At 42.8% G+C, this 23,826-nt stretch overlaps 1 protein-coding gene across 2 annotated transcripts; it reads right to left on the reverse strand.

Annotated features, from left to right (window-relative positions):
- Window positions 1-654: 654 nt before the first annotated feature.
- On the reverse strand, window positions 655-22,317 carry Smarce1 (SWI/SNF related, matrix associated, actin dependent regulator of chromatin, subfamily e, member 1). 2 transcript variants are annotated; one of them, XM_051158521.1, is made up of 11 exons: window positions 22,203-22,316; window positions 20,374-20,425; window positions 20,152-20,195; window positions 16,877-16,981; window positions 12,360-12,440; window positions 11,425-11,556; window positions 11,034-11,205; window positions 6,596-6,768; window positions 5,862-5,963; window positions 4,820-5,030; window positions 656-1,917 (listed from the first exon to the last, which is right to left on the reverse strand). In XM_051158521.1, exons 2-11 carry the CDS (start codon window positions 20,378-20,380, stop codon window positions 1,709-1,711), a joined length of 1,236 nt encoding a protein of 411 aa, XP_051014478.1. In that variant the 5' UTR covers window positions 20,381-20,425; window positions 22,203-22,316; the 3' UTR covers window positions 656-1,708. The 2 variants fall into 2 exon arrangements, with proteins under 2 accessions (XP_051014479.1, XP_051014478.1); XM_051158522.1 differs by lacking the exon at window positions 16,877-16,981 and having other exon boundaries at window positions 655-1,917; window positions 22,203-22,317.
- Window positions 22,318-23,826: the final 1,509 nt, after the last annotated feature.

A 23,826-nucleotide genomic window follows, 5' to 3' on the forward strand; every position in this document is an offset into this window, starting at 1 on the left:
CAGAACCAAGAACTGCCCCAAACATTGGTGTCTACATGAACTGCCTGACAGAAACCATCAACTCAATCCTTCCCCACTGAGGTTAGTCCCATTTCAACCCACTTTTTGGTCAGTGCCAGCAGCAGCCTGTCTGGGCAGCCTTTCCCAGACCTCACAAGTTTTCTGCTCTTATTTAACAGCTTTTCTGCCCCATCTTGTCTACTAGAGGATTACGTCTGTGGCTATCCAATTGTCTGGGATGAGATGTTTTGAATTCTTAGCCTTACATGCAACACTCCCAATAGACCCGTTGATAAGAAAGCTCTTCACCAGGGCAGCCAAGGCTCCAGAGAAAATTCTATGTAAAGCACGAACCATCTGCCCAAACAATGAGCCCACATATCAGACCTCCTCTGAGTGAGCTGAACACAGTGTGGAATCTGACACTAAGAGTGCCTTGTACTCAACTACAGTGAGTCACTGTCCTGAGGAGTGCAGGTGTGGTCTCCCCACATGAGCACAGGCTGTATTCATTAGTTATACTTCTTGCACACTACTCAAACATAGATTTCCTCACAGTCTTGTTAATACTGACAGTTATGACACAAGGGTCTTATGTATGACATTTCATGATGTCCCTGTATCATGGGGACCAAATTATGTCTTTTATCTTCTATAGTGCAATAAAAACACTGAGACCTTCGTCTTCATTTCTTTATTATGTTTGGACCTTTAAGAAACATAAACCATCATATATACGACTATTCAGTAAAAATCTATTCTAGATTTTAGGAAGCACACCCACAGACTATCTTGTTTCTGGTCTCTAAGAGCATTAAGGTTTATCAAAAAGGTAGGCTCTGATGTATGCAATCTTGAGCCTTGAGGTTTTCATCACTTAAAATATGTTCAAGTGGATAAACTTAATTCCTGTTTTTCTCTGGGAATGGGATAATCATACTGAAGCGTGTAGTCCATTTTAAGAATATTCCATTTAAGCTCTGCTGTCTATCATGACTTTGGAAAACCAACCTGGTAAAAAAGTACTTCTTTCCCCCTGTACAGTAAGGATGAATTTCTTAGAACACTTCCCATATCACCTAGAACGAAAAGCACTACAGATAACGTACATGTGCTGAGCTCACTGTAATGATGATTTCACACAAGCACTACTCTACCACGGAGACATCTCTGCACCAGTCTGATCTATGCGTTCCTAGTTTCAGGCTACATCCTACCCTGTAAGAGAACTGGTACCCGACATCAGAAATTTTAAAAGGGCAAGTGAACAAACATACTCACAGGATGCTTTCAAGAGGGCACTCTGGACAAGTACACAACAGGGGACACGGGAAGCTGTGGATGGGCTGGGAAGGGTTAAAGCTATGGCTTTGGTGAGCACCCAAGAGAGCTGAAGGAAGGCATTTGTAAGAGGAGACTCTGCAGCATCAAAGGTAATTCTCGAAAAGAGGTGGGTATCTTCTCGATTAATCTCAGTTCTGAGGCTTCAGAAGTTAAGAGCTACCAACAATATCCAAAGGGAAGAGCCGTTTCCACAAAGCTAAGGAAGGTGAGTGCTTAGGCTGTGATGCTGACGGTTGAAAAGACTTTGGTGGTTATCAATAGAAAAGGAAATAATTAATACACAGACCACATAATACCATTAAAACCAAAAAAACATTTTTTTTTCATTTAAAAAAGTTTTAGGACACATAAAACAAGGCAACATTTATTCCTTCTTCTCGTCTTCTGGCATGGGGTCTGTGGGTGGCTCCTCTACTGTTGCACTGTTGCTCTCTGAGCCAGTATTACTATCGCTGGTCCCTTCCACCTCCATGCTGTCAGCCCCCTCCTGCCCACTCTCCTTGTCCTCAGGAGTAGACGTGCCTTCTTCCCCGTTCTGCTGGCTCTCGGATGTTTCCTCAAGGTGTGTCTCCTCTGTAATCACACATTTGCCACTGTCAGTTCCAAGACAAACATTTACTTTAACTATGCTGAAGGCATCAGATGTTCCGTTCAATATGATAGACGCCAGCCACACATGGATAAGCACCCGAAATGGACCAGTATGACTCAGAAATTTTTAAACATATTTGAGACAAGTTAGGGTACAAAAATCTACATTTTTATCTATAGGTTTATGAAATTTAAATACAAACCAAACACTTGGTGGTGAGAATTGAGCTTGGATTTCAAAGATTTGCTATGACAAAAGACTGCAAGACAGTTACAGTCTTGTGTGTGTGTACGTGAAGGTTAGAGGAGGACCATAGGAATGTAAGACAGTTACAGTCTTATGGTGTGTGTGTGTGTGTGTGTGTGTGTGTGTGTGTGTGTGTGTGTGTGTGTGTGTACGTGTACGTACACGTGATGGTCAGGGGAAGACCACAGGAATGTAAGACAGTTACAGTCTTATGGTGTGTGTGTAAGTGAAGGTCAGAGGAGGATCATAAGTGTTGTGTTCCTCAAGAACTGGCCACCTTTTTGAGACAGGATTTCTCACTGACCTGAAAGTGACCAAGTAGGCCAGGCTGGCAAGCCAATGAGCCCGAGGGCTCTGCCTGTCCCTGTCTCCCCAGAGTGGAATTATGAGAAATGTACCATCACGCCTACTTTTTACACATGGGCTCAGGTCTCTAGCCTAGAATGTTAATAATTTAAAAAATGTTAGTAACACTTAAATGCTTGGCTGTATTAGGTTAACTGTTACATACTGGATTAAATGTAACATTAAAAGTAAGCCAGGGGCAGTGGCACCAGAAGTTTCAGCTGCCCAGAGGTTGATGTTAAGACTGTTTGAACCCAAGAGTTTGAGGCCAGCCTGGGCAATACAGTACAACAAAATGAAAGCACAGAGAGAAGATGAGATGCTTTGTTGAAAGTCCACTTCCCTCGGGTGTGGAAGAGGTAGGTAGGAGCTCTGTGAATTCAAAGCCAGCCTGGTCTACAAATGAGTCCAGGACAGCCAAGGCTATACAGAGAAACCCTGTTTCCAAAAACCAAAAGGAAAAAAAAAAAAAAAAAAAAAAAAAAAAAAAAAAAAAAAAAAAAAAAAAAAAAAAGAAAGAAAGAAAAGAAAAGAAAGAAAGAAAGAATAGAAAAGCAAAGCAAGTCCAGTTTCTTTAGGAAGTTAAAAGCACAAGGTTTAGCTGGGTGTGGTGGCACATGCCTTTAATCTCAGCACTCTCCTCTGTAATCAGAGGCTGGCCGATCGATGTGAGTTGAGTTCGAGGCCAGCCTGGTCTACAAAGTGAGTCCAGGACAACCAAGGCTACAGAGAGAAATCCTGTCTTGAAACCACCCCTACCAAAAAAAAAAAAAAACACCCCTCCTCAAAAAAAGGGTATAAGGTTTTTTACATCTCAAATTTTTTCTTACCGGGCATGGTGGCACATGCCTTTAATCCCAGCACTGGGAGGCAGAGGAAGGCGGATTGCTATGAGTCAAGGCCAGCCTGGTCTACAAAGCAAGTTTAGGACAGCCAAGGCTACCATAGAGAAAGACTGTCTTGAAAAACAACCCCCTCCCCCCCCCCAAAAAATAATTTTTTTCTTTAGTTCCTCTTCCTTTTCCTTTTCCTTAAGCTAAAAGACAGAACCCAAGTAAACATCCAGGTGCTGTGAGAGCAAGACAGACCTCATCTGGGAGCCAAGCAGGCTCAGGGTGGTCTGGCTGCAAAATAAGCAAAAACCTGCACTTTGATTTGCACGCGTCTGCTGTAACCACAAAAACGTGCTCCAGCCCCAAATTTCTGGTAAAAAACAGGTTCATAACAGAAAGAGGCCCAGACAATGAAGATTAAAACTAGACTGTCTGAAAAGAACCTGGTGAGTTAAATAATGTACAATATTTAACTGGTAGAGATGCTGATGTTCCATTAAACATTGGCCAGGCAGCTGCCTTTTGAGTACAAAGTATGCCCACATCCCTTCTATTTTGTGTTAGCGACTCTGCTGGTGTCCCCTAATGACCTTTGGCTTATTCCTGTTTACCCACTAGGCAGAGTCAATAGTGCCAGAAGGCAAGGTGACCTCAAAACTCCACGGATAACCAAGTTGATTAGTATTATCTTTAAAATTTTTAATTGATTAATTAATTATTCTTGTTTTTTTCGAGACAGGGTTTCTCTGTGTAGCCTTGGCTGTCCTGGACTCATTGATAGAAGAGGATGTCCTCGAACTCACAGTGATCCGCCTGCCTCTGCCTCCTGAGTGCTGGGATTACAGGTGTGCGCCACCACGCCCGGCCCTGATCAGTATTATCAATCAAAGTTTTACCTTTAAAAATAAAAGAAACCCGAGGAAACTTTTATTCAGCAACATCAAGAAGCATTGTTCTAGGGTGAGGTTTGCCATCCAGTGAAACTTTACTCACAGTAAGATGCAGGTAAGACATGACTTATTGCCTTTACTTTGCCCGATGCCATCCCAGAATACCAAAGACAACAAATCTTGGGGTCAATGATCACATCTTATGTAAATAGTAGCCGGAAGGGTTAAAGTATTATCTCCTGACAATCAATTCTTTACCAAATCCAGTACCAGAATGTACTCACAGAGGCAGGTACTTGTTCAAATGAGGGAATGAGAGGCCCCTCCTGTCTGTTTCCAGAACCACACCCACCCACATGGCATTAACCAAGAGCTCACACTGCAGGACTGAAGCCACTGTCATGCGCTGCAATGCCAGCAGCAGTGCCAGTGCGACTACTATGGGTGGTCAGATTGGAAAGTCACAGAGTGACTCAACAGTGACAGCTGCTGAAAAGCATCCAGAAGGAAAGTCAGAAACCAGCTGTTAAGGGCCCCGCACACTTCCTGGGTGTCAAGGAGGCGGTTACCTGTCTCCATCGGGATGTTCTCCTCATCTTTCTTCTCCTCGGCTTTGTTCGCCACTTGTTCTTCCTCAGGGGCCATGTTGCCCTGACTGCGTTCAGCTTGCTCCGCGGCCTCCTTCTCCCTCTCCTCCTGCCTTTTTCGGGCCTGTTCCTCTGCTTGTGCAATTTCAGCTGCAATTTTCTCCATGTCTACTTCTACCTTCAGACCGCACAACTAGTTGTAAAACACAAATCAGTGGACTCTTAGTAATGCTTTCTTCTTATAACCTTGGAATCAGGCAAAGGGTTTCCTGGCTTACATATGGTATTTACATGAGGGGGAAAAAACCAAAGCAGTGCTTTGTCCTGAAACTGTACAGGACAAAGAAAGCTGCTGTAGCAGCCATCAGTCATCAGAGGGGCAGGGGCTGCTGGGCTAGCCTGAGGATTCCCCAATCACACCTCAGCTACCAAAACACATGGCTTACTTCCCCCCGCACCCCGAGACTGGGTTTCTCTGTGTAGCCTTGGTTGTCCTGGACTCGCTTTGTAGACCAGGCTGGCCTCGAACTCACAGCGATCCGCCTGCCTCTGCCTCCCGAGTGCTGGGATTAAAGGCGTGTGCCACCACCGCCTGGCTACTTTTTTATTCTTTTGGTTTGGTTTGTTTTCTAGAGACAGGGTCTCTCTATGTGGTCCTGGACTCACTCTGTAGACCAGGCTACGTCTGCCTGGTATGAAAGATTTACTTGTTTTGATAACTACATCTAATGAAGGCATCTATGAATAAATTACAGTAATGTGAAAATAAAATCCACAACCAGAAAGATTTTTGAACAAAGCATCGTAGGGCTCTACCACCTGTGGGCCTAGTCCTTGTACACACACTCCAGGACACTGTAGATTTATTGCAATTTTCCCAGAAAATGGGAATAATTTTATAAAGACAGTACAAGTTGTGCTGAGATGTGAGTATTGTTCCAACGTGACCAGTACTCAATACAAACATTACTGAGAAAGAGGCAACAGGCATACAATAAAGGTAGTCAGTGAACGGAATGGATACCCTTTTAAGTTCATTGTTAAAGGAGTCTGTGCTTTCCAGGAATTTCCTCTTCTTTTCCTGGTGTCGCTCCTCTATCTGAAGAAGCTCAGCTTCCAGTTTCCGCTGCAAGGTGTCAGACCAGATTATGTATACTTGTAAGTTTTTTCTAAAGCAGATTCAAAGCACAGAAAACTACACCATTTTTAAATAGTTTATACTTTCAAGTATAATTTTACATTTTAAATTATGTGAGGTGTGTGGATATGTACACCAGTGCAGGTGCCCATGGAGGCCAGAAAAGGGTGCTGGATACCCTGGAGCTAGGACTACTGGGGTTGTGAGCTACCTCACATGGGTGCTGGGAACTGAGCCCCGGTCCTCTGGAGAGCAGACCATGCTCTTTACCACTGAGCCACCTCTCCAGGCCACTAACTTTGAATTTAAAAAGTCATTTAGTCTAAAATCTAGCTATTATTTTTAAAATGTAACATAGAGAAATGACTGTGATGAATAAGATGTTAATGAGTAAATTCTTTGTGAAAAACATTGCATAGTAATGCAGCAAAGGCTAATAGGATGCCTCAAATTCTTTAGCTTGCATCCATCTCTTAACAGATCTCTTAACTTGCACTACAATGTTATATTACAATTTCCAGTCTTTCTCAAAGCAGGCACAGGTGGCACTACACTACCTCACAGGTCGACTTATGGCTGTAGCAGAGCCCCATCGCCTAGTGAGTGCTGTCTGTCCTTACCTGATGCACCATTAAGGACTGGACCTGTCGCTTGAGGACCTGCATTCTAGCTGTTGTGACGACTGACCGCACATCAGGTACCACACTCTCACTGAGGATCTCGCTGATGAGGCGGTGGTTTCTCTGGAAACGTGCCGTGGCTGTGTGCTTCATTGAAAAGCCATCATCATAATCTGGAATGAAGGGAAATTTCTGGAAATTAGGTGGCTAGTATTCATAACCAGAACAATGTTAACAAGCAGTTACCTAGTAAGTGTGTCCCTCAGTGTCCTGGCAAGTGGGTTTGCTCAGTACCAGGGCCGTCTGGGCAGGCCACAGTAAGAACTACACAGAGGCAGAAGACACAGCCCACCTAAGTGTTGTTCTCATAAAGCTACTAAGGCAGTGGTACTCAACCCCTCACAGGGTTGCATATCATCAGATGTCCTGCATATCAGATCTTTACATTATGATTCAAAACAGCAGCAAAATTACAGTTATGAATTAGGCACAAAAATAATTTTATGGTTGGGGTCACAACATGAGGAACTGTATTGAAGGGTTGACAACCACTGCATTACGGGATGATGTGTGTTTTGAGATTCAGTTAAAACACGAACAACATATGCCTTTTACCCTGGGATCCATGTAAAGCCTGCATATGATGGCAATACTTGAAATTCTGCCAAATGTTTCATTCTCCTGGTAGTTATCAAAGGCATTTGATAAATGCTGGACTGTAACTAGAAGGTATCTTTACTATAGTTGTTAAAATTAATGAAAATAACCATTTGTAAGATTAACTGAATGCCTTCTCTAGCAGTATTTAGTTTTCCAGGTAGTATTTATGTTTTATCACATTAAAAAATGGTAAAGACCCAAACTAATGGTTCACTTGGTAAAGTGTTTGCAGGCAAGCATGAAGATGCCAGCCAGAATCTAAGTGAAGCTGTGTGTGGCAGATTCTGGACCCTAGCAAGCTTTAGGTTCAGAGAGAGAGACTGTCTCAAAATAAGGCAGAAGAGAAGCAATTTAGGAAGCCATCTCGATGTCAACCCTCAACTTCACATGCACCTGAACAGGGAAGTGTATGTGTATAGTCATACCCAACATATCAAAAAAGGCAGAGATTGGGGAAGGTAACAACCATGCGTGCACACACTCACATACATACCCTCTCAGACACTGGACTCTAAATTAATTAATTTTGTTTTTGGAGACATGGTTTCTCTGTGTAGCCTTCGCTGTCATGGAACTCGCTCTGTAGACCAGGTTGGGCTTGAACTCACAGAGATCTGCCTGCCTCTGCCTCCCCAGTGATGGGACTAAAGACATGCAACTCTATTGCCTGCCCTAAATTGTTTTTAAATTTGCCAATTTATATATGGCTACTATTAAATGTGTAAAGGTTCCCCCATACTTAGGTACATAAAGGACACATTTGGGTTACATGTTTGTTATGGGTGGAGGTTGTATTATTTTTGGTGTGTGTGATGGAGCACATGGGACTGCAGGTGTGCGCACATGTGCACATACATGTGGAGAACAGAGGAGGATGGCAAGTGTCTTCCTCTCTTTCCGCCTTATCTGTTTAAGACAAGGCCTCTCACTGAACTGGGAGTTCATATTTTGGTTACGCTAGCTGCCCATCAAGGTCCCAGAACCTGCTTGTTTCAGCTCCCTGATGCTGGAGTTTTGGGTATGTGCTAGCAATGCTTGAATTTTTACATAGGCACTAGAGATTTGAACTTAAGTCCTTGTGCTTGCATAGCAAGAGTTCTTACCTACTGGGCCATCTTTCAAGCTGTAGGGTGTGTGATTTTTATTTATTTTTAAAGACAAAATTTCACTGTGTAGCCCAGGCAGGCGTTGAAGTTGCAGCAGCCTTCCTGCCTTAGTTTTTCGTGTGCTGGGATAACAATGTACCACCATACCCAGCACGTATGTTTATTTCTAATAACGTAAGAGCTGTTTGCTTTATCTTGCTCTATCACCTTCACATATTTGGCAGCAATCTGTGTTAGCATCTACTTAATCGTTTTCTTTACATTAACTCATCAAAGCAAGTTTTTCTTCCAATATAGATCAAAACAAAGTGTGTCTCTGAACCACCTAATCTTAAGTGTCTCATAGAGGTGCAGGGACTATGCTTTAAGAAAGAAACCCTGCTCCACACAGAGGCCTGCATGCCGCACACGATGGTCTCTGAAGAGTAATTTAACACCCCCTTACTGTCTTGTGTGAAAGAGGTGGGTCCTGTGGACCTTCTGACAGGCCCCTCTGAGATGTCAGTGGCTGCTGCCCTGATGGAAATAGGTTCCATCTCTTGGTTTTCTGTACATTTCTACCTCTCAAGTTCTTCTAAGGCAGTGGTCACAACTGTGCTGTGTGACCCCCGTGTGTGTGTTTGTGTAATGACCTCTGCACAGGGGTTGCCTATTAGGTATTTCATAACAGTTCATAACAGCAGCAAAGTTAAGAGTTATGAAGTAGCAATGAAAATAGTTTTATGGGTGGGGGGGATCACCACAACATGAGGAACTGTATTAAAAGGTTGTAGCATTAGGAGAGCTGAGAACCACTATCCTAGAGGGTAATATTCTATTACTATACCTTCTTTTTTTGGGGGTGGGGAGGATGGGATCAGGTGGGGTTTGGAGACAGGGTTTCTCTGTGTGGCCTTGGCTGTCCTGGACTCCCTTTGTAGACCAGGCTGCCTTTGCCTCCCAAGTGCTTGGATTAAAGGCATGCGACACCACACCTGGCTTAAATTATTACATTTCATGTTAATGTAAAAGCCTCTCAAACTTAGTTCCTGCTATTATTTTGCTTAGGAAAATGTTTATTTTCTACACATGCCCTCCGTGTTGCTACCCTTTGTTTCTACTGCATTGATCTTCATTCTTCCAGTTACTTGCAGACTTCACCTTCTATTGTTTCGTTCATGTTTTGCTTGCATCACGTCACCTGGGTAATTAAAGTCTGTATATATACCTTTAGCAATGCTAATTCTGCTAACACCCAATTTCTGTTTCTAGTCCACATTTTACTACATTCTGTTGCACTTCTGAGAATTTTTGCTAGTAACTCTAATGGATCCTTCTGAAGTTCATTCCTGATTCTTCCTCTTACTTAGCTAAATTTATTCATGTCTTTTGGTGTCATTCCTCTTCCTCCACTGTTATCACTCTAAAGTTCTCAAGAGTTTCCTCTGGTGTTTTCAAAAGTGTGATTTTATATTATACTCTTGGTGGCTTTGCGGTTGGTGGTTACTGCTTCCAATCCTGTCCACAAAGCAGCAGACACAGGAAGAGTAAATATTTACCCAGTGTGTGGATGACATGCTGTTAAGTGGAGGTGGATCTCTGGGGGGGAGGGGGGGCCCTTGCAGCTCCAGACTCTGTCTAGCTGCAGAGGGCCAGGACGGCAATCTGCACATGGAAGCTTAATTAAGAAGCCTGGCCAGCTGTGTGCAGTGTGTGTCAGCGTGTACAGTGCTTCTAGAGTTCAGTTCCCAGCACCCATGTTAGGAGCTCACAGGCCCCTGGATGGAACTCCTGGCCCAGAGGATCTGACATATATCCTCAGGCACTGCACCCAAATGTATAAACCTACAGGCTCCTACACATACACATTAAAAAAAAAAAAAAAAAAAAAAAAAAAAGACTGGCTCTAACTGGAAGGTATTTAACTTTTTAGAAAAGAAGCAGGGTGTGGTGGCTCACACCTTTAATCCCCACATTTGAGTCAGGGAGGCAGAGCTCTTGAGTTCCAGGCCACTTTGGAATGCATAGTGAGCTCCAGGTCAGCCATGGCTATGTAGATATCCTATCTAAAAAAAACAAAACCAAATACCAACCAGCCATCCAGAAGTTAAAAGGGGGAAACAAACAAACAAACAAACAAACAAACAAAAAAACCATGTTGCCAGGCTAGGTAGGGTGCGTCAGCAAAAACATGTAATCCCCAAATTTGGAAGCTCAGATTGGAGAATCCATTCAAGATAAATCTGGGCAACACAGTGAAGCCCTGTCTTGAAAAACCAAACAAATCTTTTATCCTCAGTACAAAGACTTGGAAAAGACTACAGCTTTTCCCCCCCTTAATAATTTTCCACACTGTAAAGGGTATTTTTTTTCCCATGGGAAAGTCACATACAATTTTCTTATTATTGAAAAGGCTTAAAATTATGCTTTTTCTGCTGGATGTAGTGGCACACGCCTTTAGTCCCAGCACTTGGGAGGCAGAGGCAGGTGGACTGCTGTGAGTTCGAGGCCAGCCTGGTCTACAAAGCGAGTCCAGGACAGTCAAGGCTACACAGAGAAACCCTGTCTGGAAAAAAAAAAACAAAAACAAAACAAAATTATGCTTTTTCATTTAAAGGACCAAAAGCCTCACGTTACGATGTATCTTCTGTTAATCCAGAGAGAATGCACATGCATGCCCCGCTCCCCCTTACCATCGGGGTCCTCGGCAGGCTGAATGCTCATGTAAGGCTCTCCTTTCTCCATGCGAGACTGTCTCTGTCGACTTTCCTCCTCTAATGCAGCTTCGGCGCGGCTCTTTGCATTAATATAGGCAAGGTACGCAGGGGAATTGTGATAGGCCTTCATGGACTCATTGTACTCTATCTGAAATTCAAAAGGGGTGTTGGTTTTATAACGTGCACTCCGCAGGCTGCCGCGTGCGCCTCCATCCTCCATCTGAATGTCAGAGGGCAGGAGGTGAAGCGGGCGTTGGGAGATGTGGCTCAGGTGAGTGCAGCCTGCTGGGCAGATCTTCAGTGCCGCCTCAGCTTCCTGGTCCCGCTGTTTCTTTTATAATGACAAGCAAGGCGGCCCTCTTCTTACCTTCTCTGCTTCGTATTCGTTTAAATATTCTTGTTTCTCTTCATCAGTGAGATCTCGCCACATGCCACCAATAATCTTGCCAATCTCCCACAACTTTAGGTCAGGGTTGGAAGCCTTTACTTGGTCCCAGACCTTAAAAAGTCAACAGTTGAAAACTCAACATTAATGCCTAAGTGTTGTCATTTAAAAATACCCTAATATGGAAACTTTTAAATACAAACAAAGCAGAGAAACAGTATCAAACGTGTATGCACCAATCAGCTGGCTTCACACCTGCCGACAACTGGCTTGCCTCATCTCATCTCTACCCTTCAGAATCTCATATACCATGTCATTTTACTCAAATACTTCAACCTGATTAAACTAAGAACATCTTTTTTTTCCTTCTTTCTAGACAGGATTTCTCTGTGTAGCCTTTGCTATCCTGGACTCGCTTTATAGACCAGGCTGGCCTTGAACTCACAGCGATCCATTAAAGGTGTGCGCCACCCCGCCCGGCTACTAAGAACATCTTTAATCACTGTAAACACTTGTAGTGAATTAACTGAACTGTTAAGACTATGTCTCTAATTGTGCAAGTAAATTTAGAAGTAGTTAATTTGCATAACCCAATGGCATCCTACTATCAAACATGTAGTAATTGTGATCAAAATATTTTTTATTATACTTATTCCATTCTCTTTCTACTTAACAGTCTTCTCGAGTCTTTCAGTATTCCCCAAAGATGTCACTTTCATGGCTACTGACTCATCTCTTTAAAGATTTTAGCAGTTTATTTAATCATGTTCCTCTTGCATCTAAGCTCTGGAATTCTAAAATCAGAACAAACCACTTAAAAATTTACGGGTTTTTAAATTACACCCTATCAAATATGTGTAAGGAAGACTCCAAGCCAGCCCGAAACTGCACATGAGGCCAGTAAGGTCGGCACCCACCTTTCTGCTGTACCTCATGTAGGGCATCAGCGGCTTATCTGGTGGCTTGGGAGGCTTTGGAATCGTAATGCCGGAGGACGCCTGTAAAGAGTGAGACACAGTCATTACTCAGTTGCAAGGAGGTCACTTCCACCTGAAAAGAAAGTCCCTTAAAAAGTCTAATGCGTCTTTCTTCTACTCGTCCATGGATACAAGATTCTTATATGTTCTCCAAAGAAAATAGATATCACTGCAAATTCAGAAATGTTTATATCAAAAGAAAATGACTTTAAACACAAAATATTTAATGTTTTACTTAGCAGTTTATTGCTGCAAGAATAAAATATTACACAGTATTCCACACACTGAAAATGTCAAACGCCTTACATTTAGAACATTACCTGGATCCTTTTATTTTGCTCAGTTGCCATTATGCATGCAGTCAACACTAGATTACCTGTGCACTCTGAACACTGAGCACTTACCACATACACACTGGCTACAGGGGACCCTGCTATCACTACAGGAATGCACCCCTACCAACAACAGAAAGGCATCTCCTAGGTTAGAAAGAGCACCAGTAGGAAACAGGAGGGAACTAGAAATCTAGGAAAAAAAAAAAAAAGAAAAGAAAAGAAAAGAAAAAGATTTCTTTTAGAAATAGACTATTTCTCTTAAGGCTTTATATTGTCTTGTAGCTTTTTGTTTTGCATCTTTGCAGTCTTAGGGCAGTGGTTTTCTTACAGGGGATCAAGGTGCGAACTGAAGTCATACTTTTGTCTTCAGTCAGATGGCCACAGAAATAAGGAAGCGTCTTAAGAACTCTGTGCCTTGCTTTTGCTGCTTTTAAGGCCCATTCCTCAGCATTGCTTTTGTAGAAAAGAAATGAGGAAAGGAAAGGCAGAGCACACAGGGAAAGAAAGAAAAATACAAGAAAAAGGGATAAAATTTTTTCAAAAAGGTATTGAAGTTGGTTGAGAGGAAAAAGTAAAAACAGAGGCCATCGAGCTTGAGGTAATTGGTCCATGTGAGGAGACAGGCAAGGAGGCACCAGGTGACTTCTAGCAGATGCCCCATATAAAGCTGCTGTTCCCAGGGCACCTGGTTCTGACCTTTTCTATCTCCTCTTTGTATCATCACTGCTCTGGTGAAGGAGCCAAAATAAGTAAATGGCGTACCACACCTGCCTCTGATATGGCAGGGGACCCTGATCCTGATCCTCTTTGCCAGAATGGGGAAGAGGACTGCTTGCTTTAGACTAATTATCAAAACACACACTGGCAAATTCTTGCTGCTCTGACCCTCAGAGAGATCTGGTCATAGCCAGCAGTGGGCAAGGGAATAAAATGAAACATGGGGGCAACTGTCACAGTGGTTAGAGTAGCCACTCAGGGAAGCAGGCATCTCGGCTCACAGGAGTCCTAAGGAGAAGTCAGAGTCATGGTAAGCCTGTTTCTAAACACAGGAAGTGATTAGAAAACATTTTTTAACCCAGACCCCACACAAACTATTGGAACACAAAGTGGGTTACAAAAAAAAAGAAGATGATAAAGTCATGTTTTTTTTTTTTTCCCCCCTTCTTTCTGGAGACAGGGTCTCTCTGTATAGCCTTGGCTGTCCTGGATTCACTTTGTAGACCAGGCTGGCCTTGAACTCACAGCGACCCACCTGCCTCTGCCTCCCTAGTGCTGGGATTAAAGGCGTGAACCACCACGCCCGGCCCAAAATATTGCTAATAGGTAAAAAAATCTAATGTGTACTTTTTAAGCTTTAAGTATGAATTAAAACACTTTAAAAAGTTTAGTAGTATTTGCTCATGTTTGCCAAAGCATCACATTTTTTACAACATTAATAGGTTTGCTAATTCATCCCTTTCCCAAAGAAAGGTACCCAGCTAATACTGAATTCATTACTATTACACTGTCAGTTTACACATAAAAACAAAACAAAACGACAACACGAAACAATGCTCCCACCATTCCCTAAGAATAATGAAGTTAAATTCCAGTTGATTTGGGGATCCTAAAGCATTTCCTCATCACACATCACTAGTTTAACATCTCAGACATCTAACGGCCCAGACACTTCTCTACCCTGCAGCGAGCACACTTTATTTACTCCTTTCTTGTTGTGACTCAACTGGAAACAGCCGCTGTGCGCTGAGCTGTGCTGTGCTCCTGAGTATGAAAGGACTACACTCGACTTTTCACTGAGCGGCCAGGGAGCAGGGTTTTGGAGAATTCTACTTTGCTTTGTTGATGAGGCTCTTTCCTTGTTGCTATCGGGAAACCCACCTGTTGCACCAATTCTCCATCCTTCCAATTTCTGTCTTCCCATTTGCAATGAATTGGAGGGGGTGGAAGCAAATACTTATGCTTGTTAAAACTGCTCTTATCTAAGACTTAGGTCCTAGTCAATCTGTGGATGAAGGCCATGATTTTGTGATGGACTCATCTGGGACAGCACAAAAGGCTTTTTTGTTGTTTCTTTCTCAGTTCCTAGCTGTTTCTCTGGTAAGGTCTTAGACAAGGATTTTCTTTTGGAGAAAAGATTTCCACTAGAAAGAAGCCAGCTGCTTTTAACATTTTGTCTCAGTCTGTGTATTAGAGGAGGTGAACCGTTATCTGAGCAAAGGCGAGGGCTGTGCTCAAAGCTGTCCCGAGTCCACTAAAGCTCTCAATCTGGTACCTAAGTGCTTTATTATCTGAAAACTACCCACATGGAATAGGCCCTTGCTTAGGGTTTCCCAGAATTATTCCACAAATCGCTATAGCTATTTATAGACAGATTCCCCACAAAGGAGTGTATCACTGGGGTCATTCCCTACCGACACTTTTTATCAGCAACTGGGGTAACAGAGAATGCAAGCCCCTATGGGCTTCTAGCAGTCTGGTGATAACAGGACAAAAGGAAAATAATACAAGGGAAAACTACAAAGAACAAACCCCCAGACCTCTCACTCCTAACCACTCTCCTGCACTGAAGGCTGGAGCTCACTCCCATTTCTGAGTTCTTATGTTCCACAGGAAGGAAAGGGCTGAAACAGATGACCAAGCCAGGCCCAGACAAGGAGTCTACTCTCCTTTTTCTAGTAAGGTCTCCACTGAATGACCTTACTTTGTATCACCTGAGATGTCTCACAGCTATGTACAAATAAAAAACTGGCCATTCATACAAACCCAAACCCAAATTACACTAGGATCCCTCCTGTTCGTCTAGTGTGGCCACTACGAGCTGACTGTATGGAGCTAATCAGAACCATCGTTCTTACATGATTTCCATCAGGACACTTCTGCATTAATACAAACGACCCCAAATTAGCCCTGCTTGCCATGTAAATCACAGTACTCTTTTTTATCATAGTATTCTTTATCATGTAGTGACCCTGCCACCCATTACACCTGTGAAACATCACATTTAGGCCAGGGTGCGCATTGCACAATGCACACATGAACATATTTTGTCAGAATCCTTTTAAGAAACTATGAAATACGTATGGAACACAGAACTTGATATGCTTATGAAGTACAAATTATGCAGAAACAATGAAAAATTTAGACAAACAAGACCTATCAAGCTAAGCAATATGCTTACCAAGATAGACACACAGTTTGATAGGGACGACTTTTCAGCTATAGCTTTACTACAGGGTGAGAGGGTTTTTTTTTTTTAAGTTACATTTCTTTCTTTTTTTTTTTTTTTTAAATGAATACAGCAAATGAAAACCAAATACTAAAAAGTTTACAGCCATTCTGCATTATATATATTCTCACCAATACCATATTCTAATGGAGGTATTTGACTTTTGGATTTATTACCTTAATTTCCTTGGAGTTTAAGATAATTTAAAAATAAAGCTTTGACGTATATCATCCAATTTTGATGATCTTAGTTGGATTACTGAGATGAAATGTCCAAGTTTTAAGGGTCATCATCTACAGTGGGTTGGGAAGGGACTGCTAGCTGTGCTTCTTTAACACCTGAAATTAATCCAAGTTTTATTCTGAAATTCCTTAAGGTGGCAGTAAGATCTTTTTTCTGTATTAAACTGGAAAGAAGTGAGTTTCAGACACGTCAATTATTAAATCCAAAAGACAAATACTAAGTGTAGAAGTTTGGACAGGCAGGTCTGTCAAAGCTTTCTAGTCCAGACAAAGCCAGGTCTAAGAGTCGTAGTGTTCCTTAACAAACTCTGTCCTAGAGAATAACGCCAATTACCTTACGCAATGAAAGACACTCTTCATGTCATAGAATATTTTAACCAAAGGAATTCTAGATTTGCTCACATATACAGCATGAGCACTAAGTGTCCAAGACTGTAACCCTACTGATCACCAAACAGAATGCATTTCTTTTCTTCCAGGTACATATCCAGACTGCACTTTTTTTTTTTCAGTGTTAAGACTGTACAAAATAGTTGAAAAGTCAGGTTAAAATTTTTAAATGGCTGTGCTTCTGATTCAAAAGAACCTAACTCTGGAGGCATTTCTGGTCAATTCCAGTTGTTTGCCGGAGGCTGTAATAGTTGATTCTCCTACCGTGACCCGGCTGTTGGTGCCCGGGTTCCCTCCCAGCCTGTAGTTGTTGTAGGCGAGATGACTGTATGGATTGTATCCCACAAACCCTGGTGTGCTGGGCATTTGCTGATGGAAACAAATGAGACAAAAACACGAATGAGAAATGAGCTCAAACGAGGAAAACACAGAAATGAAAAATGATCTGCATATGGCATGCAAAAGCAACCTGAATTTAAACAAGCAATGGTGTGCTGCAATTGTTCTTTCTGTTGTTGAGGAAATTAAGTTGGGTTTCTTGTTTTGTTTTTTGTTTTCCATTGAGAAACCAGCCTGCAGGTATGCATATGCACGCGTGTGTGCGTGTGTGTTTCTTCTTTTTCCTTCTTTTCCTGGGTGGGTGTTAGGGTGCTTGTGACATTGAGACCGAGAATGGCATGTTCTGCTCTGAGGAAAGCATCACACTGCAGTTGTAAACAGCTACAACTATCATGGTCAACAGTATGAGACAACAACTTAGCAGTCTGTGATGTCTGAGATAGGAAAGCTTCAAGTATGATATACTTTAAGTCTGAAAACACTACATGCAAACGAAACATGATTTATTTGACAGTTATGTGGATGCCACCAATGCACTCATTTACTAAAAACAAAAACAAGAAATGGATCTGCTTTTCAAAGACAACTTTAAATAATTTTCTATGTGACAAATGAGAAGAGACTCAAATCAGGAAGCCAGGAATTGTCAATAGAAAAGAACATCTGCTGGATTCAATGGATGTCACATGCATGACTTCAAAACAAGGACTTATAAGAAATGCATAGATTTCATACTGGGGTACTATCTGATCTTTAACCCAGTCACTCTTTCATAGGTTATCTCTTCTTTGATCCATCTTCCATAGGTAATCATGAACAGTTTATGCATTTAATTTTAATTAGAACTACTTTTTTTAGTTGACAGACTTGAACTTTCTTTTTCACCTGATTTCCTGAAGTCTCTCAGCCTTTCCAAATACAACTGCTCACTGCAGCAAAAAAATTCTTGATTTTTGTGAATTATGAGTTGATATCATCACAAATGGGTTCTTATGTAATTGTGGCCTTGTAGTTAATACAATGACATCCAATGTTCATAAAATCAAAGCATAATGCATGAAAAGAGTATAGTAGCGACCAAAGCGTAGTTTACTTAGTGAAACTCAAGTCGTAACAAGTGATAGCAGCGCCATTTTTACATGCATTAACATAGCTCTCCTGAACTACACAGAGCTACACTTGACACACCCCCATTAAACTTTAGCTGTCACAAAATAAATGTCATTTCCCAAGCCATGGCATTGTATATATCCTTAGTGTCCAAAAACATTCAAGCAGGCAGCACATGGGAGACTTTTTAGAGGGAAGCAAAGTCATCAGTTTATAGCCCACATAGTTAGAAATGACGCAAATTAAGCATATTTAAGTAGCAAAACACAGATGAAAGAAGGGTGCATGCCACGTGCAGTGGCTCATGTGAGCTGTGGCGGTGGACGAAGCGGGTGGGGGTAATGGTGGCCAAAGCCATGGAATTAAGAAAAAAAAAAAAAAAAAAAAACAGAGAGAAAGAGACTAACTCAGTATCTGTTCTGTTGGGTTTATAATCCCTAGTTTCTGGATTTTGTGTGTAAATGTGAAATTATGATGAGTGTTTTAAAAAAATCCCTTTCTTTGTATAAAAACTCAGAAGAGAATCTTTATTTAAAAAATAATAGCAAGTTTGTTTACTGTACACTCTTGGAGGTGGTATTTATATAAAACGGTACCTCCAAACACTGCATAAGAATGAGTCATAGGTTCAGTATGCAGCATAATGTAAACAATAGAGGAATTAAAAGAAACAGGAACCTAGCATATTGTAGTTATCCATTTCTGAAGTTGAGGGGCCCTGCTCCATCTTTGAGTGAGACTCTTAATCACTCAGCTCAACCTGTACCCAATGATGAGTGTGATGTGATGGAGATGGTGGTAAGAAATGTTCTTTGAGAAAGAAAAATAATGAAGCACAAGACTTTACAGTCTACTGGAAGCAACTATACAGACTGTATGTTACATGAAGTGAATTTAGGAATATATGATAAGCTTTTTAAAAAGATCATCTAAGAAAAAACAAACTGTTGATAAATGCATTCACCTACAGGTTAGTAAATCAGACTAGTTACCTAGTGGAGAAAACAAAAATGACACAGGAGCTCATTAGTAATAAAAGTAGACTAGCCTGAAGTTAGCTGGTAGAGGGTATGGAAGGAAGAGCTAGCAGACATTAAAGGATTAGTTTTGGGCTGGGCATGCTGATAATCCCAGCATTGGGAGGCCAAGGCAGAAGGAAGGATCATCATTTCGAAGCCAGCCTGGGCTACATAGAGACCCTGTCTCAAAACAAAACAAAACAAATCAAAACAATCCTGGTTCTGATTCTGTAGGGTATGGTTATGTTAAGTGGTTTTGCTGTTGTTGCTTCTGTTTTAAAGCAGTAAGAAAGCCGTTTCTGCATTTCAACAAGGGCATCCACTGCTGCTGTTAAGTCTGAATCATGGACTGGACAATTATTTTACATGCTGATCAAGCTGGGCTAGAGCTTGCTGGGTTCACAACCATTAGACACTTTGAAACAGATCCGTTGGCAAATTGTTATAATTTATGGAGAAGAACAAAATCTGGCAGCAAGGTCTGACCTGTGGATAATGAGGCCCTTGCTTGAGCAGCTTGAAAATAAGATTTATGGTGAGTGTAGTTATCTTCAGAACTAGAACTCTATTTAACGTGAACATTTTATATACAGACAAAAGTTAAAATTGTGTTGCTGGGGTCTAGGGTCTTGCACATGCTAGCGAGTGCTCTGCCACCAAGCTACATCCCTAGCCCTTGCAGTGAGAGAAAAAGTTAACCAGCTGAAGGTTAGGTTTACAAACAACAACAACAACAAAAGGAATCAATAATGCTGATATGAGCATTTAGTCCATATCAACTTAAAGAGTCCTCAGCAGGGAAAGCTATCAACAACAAGAAGGGTTTCACGTATTTCCTGTTAGGAAAAAGCAGAGCACAGGAGACTGGAGGCTCATGGTGTGTATTTTTAAATGTTGGGTTTGTTTCAAGGTAGGATGAAAAGTATTATTTTATTTTGTAGGAAGTGCCGGTTTTTAGCTGAACTTCTAGTCTGTGGCTGTGTTGACTGAGTGACTGTCACTGGAAGACATCTGGGTTTTTGTATCAAGGCCAGACTTGGCTATTACATTAACAAGAAAATTAAAACTTACTGTTGCAGGAGCTGGGGTGGGAGGTGGGGCATAAGATGGTCTTTCTGTTTGAAAGAAAATAAATAACTTCTTGTAAACAACTGAGATATAATACTATGCAACAAAACTACCAATGGTCCTGTTTTGAAGAAAAAAAAAAGAGAGAGTATTTTGGAATTCCCATTTGCTAGGGCATTAGTCTCGTATTAACACAGATTGATAAATATAAAAATTGAAACTTACTTGACATTTTGGAAGATTAAGTTCTCAGTTCCTTAAGAATGAATCTGAGACACTAAAATAAAAAAAAAGAAAAAAAAGAAAAAAAAAGAGAATCAAAACTCAGCAAGCATAAGAGAATGTTTTCCTAAAGAATAAGGTAGTTTGGTATTTCTGAGCAAAATTACTTCACTGTTAATTGCTAGTAATCAAGCCTTTTGCATTTTTAAAACTAATTCTTGTAGTCATTTGATTGATCAGAATTAAATGATGAAGATAAATCACTGGGAAATTTAGAGTTATATTAGAGATGGATTTTTTTTAGGTTTTTGCTTATGATATTTGAGCCACGTCTTGTATGGAAAACATTTTGCTGATGCCATGCAAACGTTTACTTAGACTGATTAAAAAAAAAAAAAATAATGACAATAGAATGTGATGTATTATCAGGGTGATCCCCAACAAGGCCTACCAGATACAACAAATAACTCCTGACCAGAAGCTCTGCCTTATGTAGGGGGCATCTTTTATTGAAACAGAGCAGTGACTTATTCTTGGAGGGAGTGTGAACAGATAACCCAGGCACGGTAACAAATTGTACACTCTCTTCTATCGGTAAATAGTTTCGTAAGTGTTGGAACAAATTTCCAGAGTCTACTTAGGTGACTTATTGTTCCTTTACAGCCCATTTCAGAAATTATCTCAGGAACTTCCTTGACAAATAATCTAGGAGGAATTGCTTGCATCGTCTCCGTTCCTATATGGTTTACAAGTATCAATAACACGTTCCCTCACACAGCATGCCGATACGGCTAGGTTTTGACTTGCAAGCCAGGAGGGATGGTCCAGTTTACCTACTGTCCTGCTCAAACCTAACTCAATTCTTCATAAATTTGCTCCTGGTATTACCAGCTCACAGCAGGGCCAGATGCGAGCTCGTCCCTTCCTCAACATACACCACGCATGGTAATAACGTAGAAAGAGATGAAAATTTATCTATTTATTTTAGAAAGAAGGTGAATAAATTATGACCGCTGGAGTACTTTCATCCAACATTATGTAAAAACAAACACTTTTCCCTTAGACACCCAGTAGGCCTTGCTGTGGGGAGCCCCGACAGAAACTGTTAACAAGGTCCCTTTACACTCCACTGCTAATACTTACAAATGACTGCTCCCCTGTGCTAAGAATCATCTGACGGTGGATCTAACCCCAGTGCCTGGTGTGGAACTCAGTTTACCTTACACGGTTTGGATCACTAGTCACAATGACCCTAACCAGACAGATACGTATGGCTTGTCCCCATTTTTACAAAGGAAGTCTCCAGGGCGATTATTAAGGATAAGTGTCTAAAGCCATAGACCCAGAACTGCCAGAGGTGGGTTTAAACCCAACCCAACCCCATCTCGGAGTTCACTCCTCACTCCAGGCCACCCCGGGAGTGTTTAGGGCGCTGTCTGGACCCAAAGGGAACCAACCACCTTCCAAGTGGCCTCGCCCGGAGGGCTCCCCAGAGGGCCTTTGCTTTTGAGTTTTTAGCGGAGGATGAGCTTTTCTGACAACTCCCCTGCAGGGGGTTGGGCATCGGTGCTCGGCCGGGCTCGGGAGTCCAGCGTGAAAGGGACAAGCGGCGCCTCCGAGGAGCTGTCCCGGATAAGGGCTCCCTCGCCACCCCGCCACCGCTAGGCCTTACAAGAGGCCGCACCGGCCCCACCCCCACCCCCAGCTCCCGCCTCGCAGCCGAGCCCGAAGCAACCCCAGCACCCCGCGGGCACTCGGGGTCCCGCCAAACCGAAACGCCACAGCTCCCGCCACCCTCCCCGACCGGGTCGGGCCCACTTGCAAACACTCACCCGCGGGCCGAGAAGGCGCCCGCAGCTCCGGCTTCGCTTCCCTTTGTCCCGCGCTCGCCCCGCCCCTCGCGCCGGTGCTTCCGCGCTCGCACTTTCCACACGCTCCGGGACTTCTCGGCGGGCCGCGGCCGGCTCTCCTCAGACGAACAGCCCCTTCCAGCGAGGACGCGGCGAGGCTTGGCGCAGCCAAAGATTATTATTATTATTATTATTTTTTTTTTATTTCTCTTCCAGGCTCCACGGTTTCCTCCGGAGTCTTGCAATTTGGATCCCGTGGCAGTCGGGCGCCGATTCGTCACGGCGAGGAGGGCGGAGAAGGCTGGGCAGCGTTCCGGGCCCCTGGTTCGCGGCCCGGCGGCAGGAACTACGCGGGGAGCGCGGCGGGGATTGACCCAGGCGGTGGGCGCCGCCGCCGTGTGAAACCGGCGCCGGGCGAAGGCACGCCGCAGCCTCTCCCGGGAGAGGGGCGGGACGCGGCTCCGGCACACCCGGCACCCTGGCGTTTCCCTTTCGCTGTGGTCCTCAGTACGCCGCTGCAGGATGGAGGATGGAGGATGGAGGCGGGGAGGACTCGGGTCGCCGCCTTTAGGTCCTTCCTGGCGCCGGGCACGGCTCCCTTGACTCTACCGCCCCAGCGAAAAGCAAGACGGGAGTTTCGTGGGTTTTCTAGAGGCTGAGTGATGATGGCGACTGATTTCTGAGCCTAGGGTCCTCAGATGTCAGCTCACTCCTTGCAGGTCGCATTACCTGTGACAATTCACATTCCTTCCCAGGAGGGGCCAATTGAGCTATTCGTTTGTCTTCCAATAGCCAGCTCAAATGTTTCTTTGTGATGGTCTCATGAAACTTTACCAGGCCAATCCTTGCTTTGGCTCTTTGTAGTTGTGTCTGGTACTCTCTCTCTATGAGATTGAGCCATCTGCAGTCTTGGAAAAGTCTTGAAAACAAAGGTTCAGACATCTGGGCCGGACAATTTCATAATTACCAATGCTTTCTAAGGGCTAGGCTCGTAGTTAGCTGTTCGGTAAATGTACGAGAGGCCACCTTTCTGGACTATAACGGAACTCGTTTTTTACAAGTACTGTGGTGGACCATGTGAAATAAAGAATACTTGGCTAAGGCTAATGTGTATCCTGGTGGTGGGAGGGGAAAAAAAAAAAAAAGAACAGATGACCTGTGATTAACTAAGGACAATGCTAGCATCTAGAGAAACTGGCAGAATACTGGGGCTACCCGTTGGTCCTTATCCTACTTGTGACAACTCGAAATGAGGTGGCTTTTAGAGTCTTCCGAGCCAGGATAATACTGAAAATACTGTCCAGTTCTTCCATTTCCCAACTTTTTCTTTTCTTTCTTTTTCTTTCTTTCTTTCTTTCTTTCTTTCTTTCTTTCTTTTTTTTTTTCCGAGGCAGGGTTTCTCTGTGTAGCCTTGGCTGTCCTGGACTCGCTTTGTAGACCAGGCTGGCCTCAAACTCACAGCGATCGACCTGCTTCTGCCTCCCAATATTTTCATACTCACGAGTAGAAATTAACGAAATGGAAAAGCTTTTAGTATTTGTAAGGAAAGGCTAAAGGAGAGGGTTTTTTTTTTTTTTCCCAGACGAATGGGCAGCGCGCAAGGGAT

The sequence above is a fragment of the Acomys russatus genome, chromosome 16, assembly GCF_903995435.1.
Source record: "Acomys russatus chromosome 16, mAcoRus1.1, whole genome shotgun sequence".
In the NCBI taxonomy this organism is placed as follows: domain Eukaryota; kingdom Metazoa; phylum Chordata; class Mammalia; order Rodentia; family Muridae; genus Acomys; species Acomys russatus.

What these genes read in the sequence shown, in the direction of transcription:
- Smarce1 (XM_051158521.1), bottom strand. An exon ending in ACATGAGGTACAGCAGAAAG is followed by an intron (nt 11,557 to 12,359) that starts GTGGGTGCCGAC and finishes TGACTTTTTAAG; the next exon opens with GTCTGGGACCAAGTAAAGGC. An exon ending in ACGAATACGAAGCAGAGAAG is followed by an intron (nt 11,206 to 11,424) that starts GTAAGAAGAGGG and finishes TTTGAATTTCAG; the next exon opens with ATAGAGTACAATGAGTCCAT.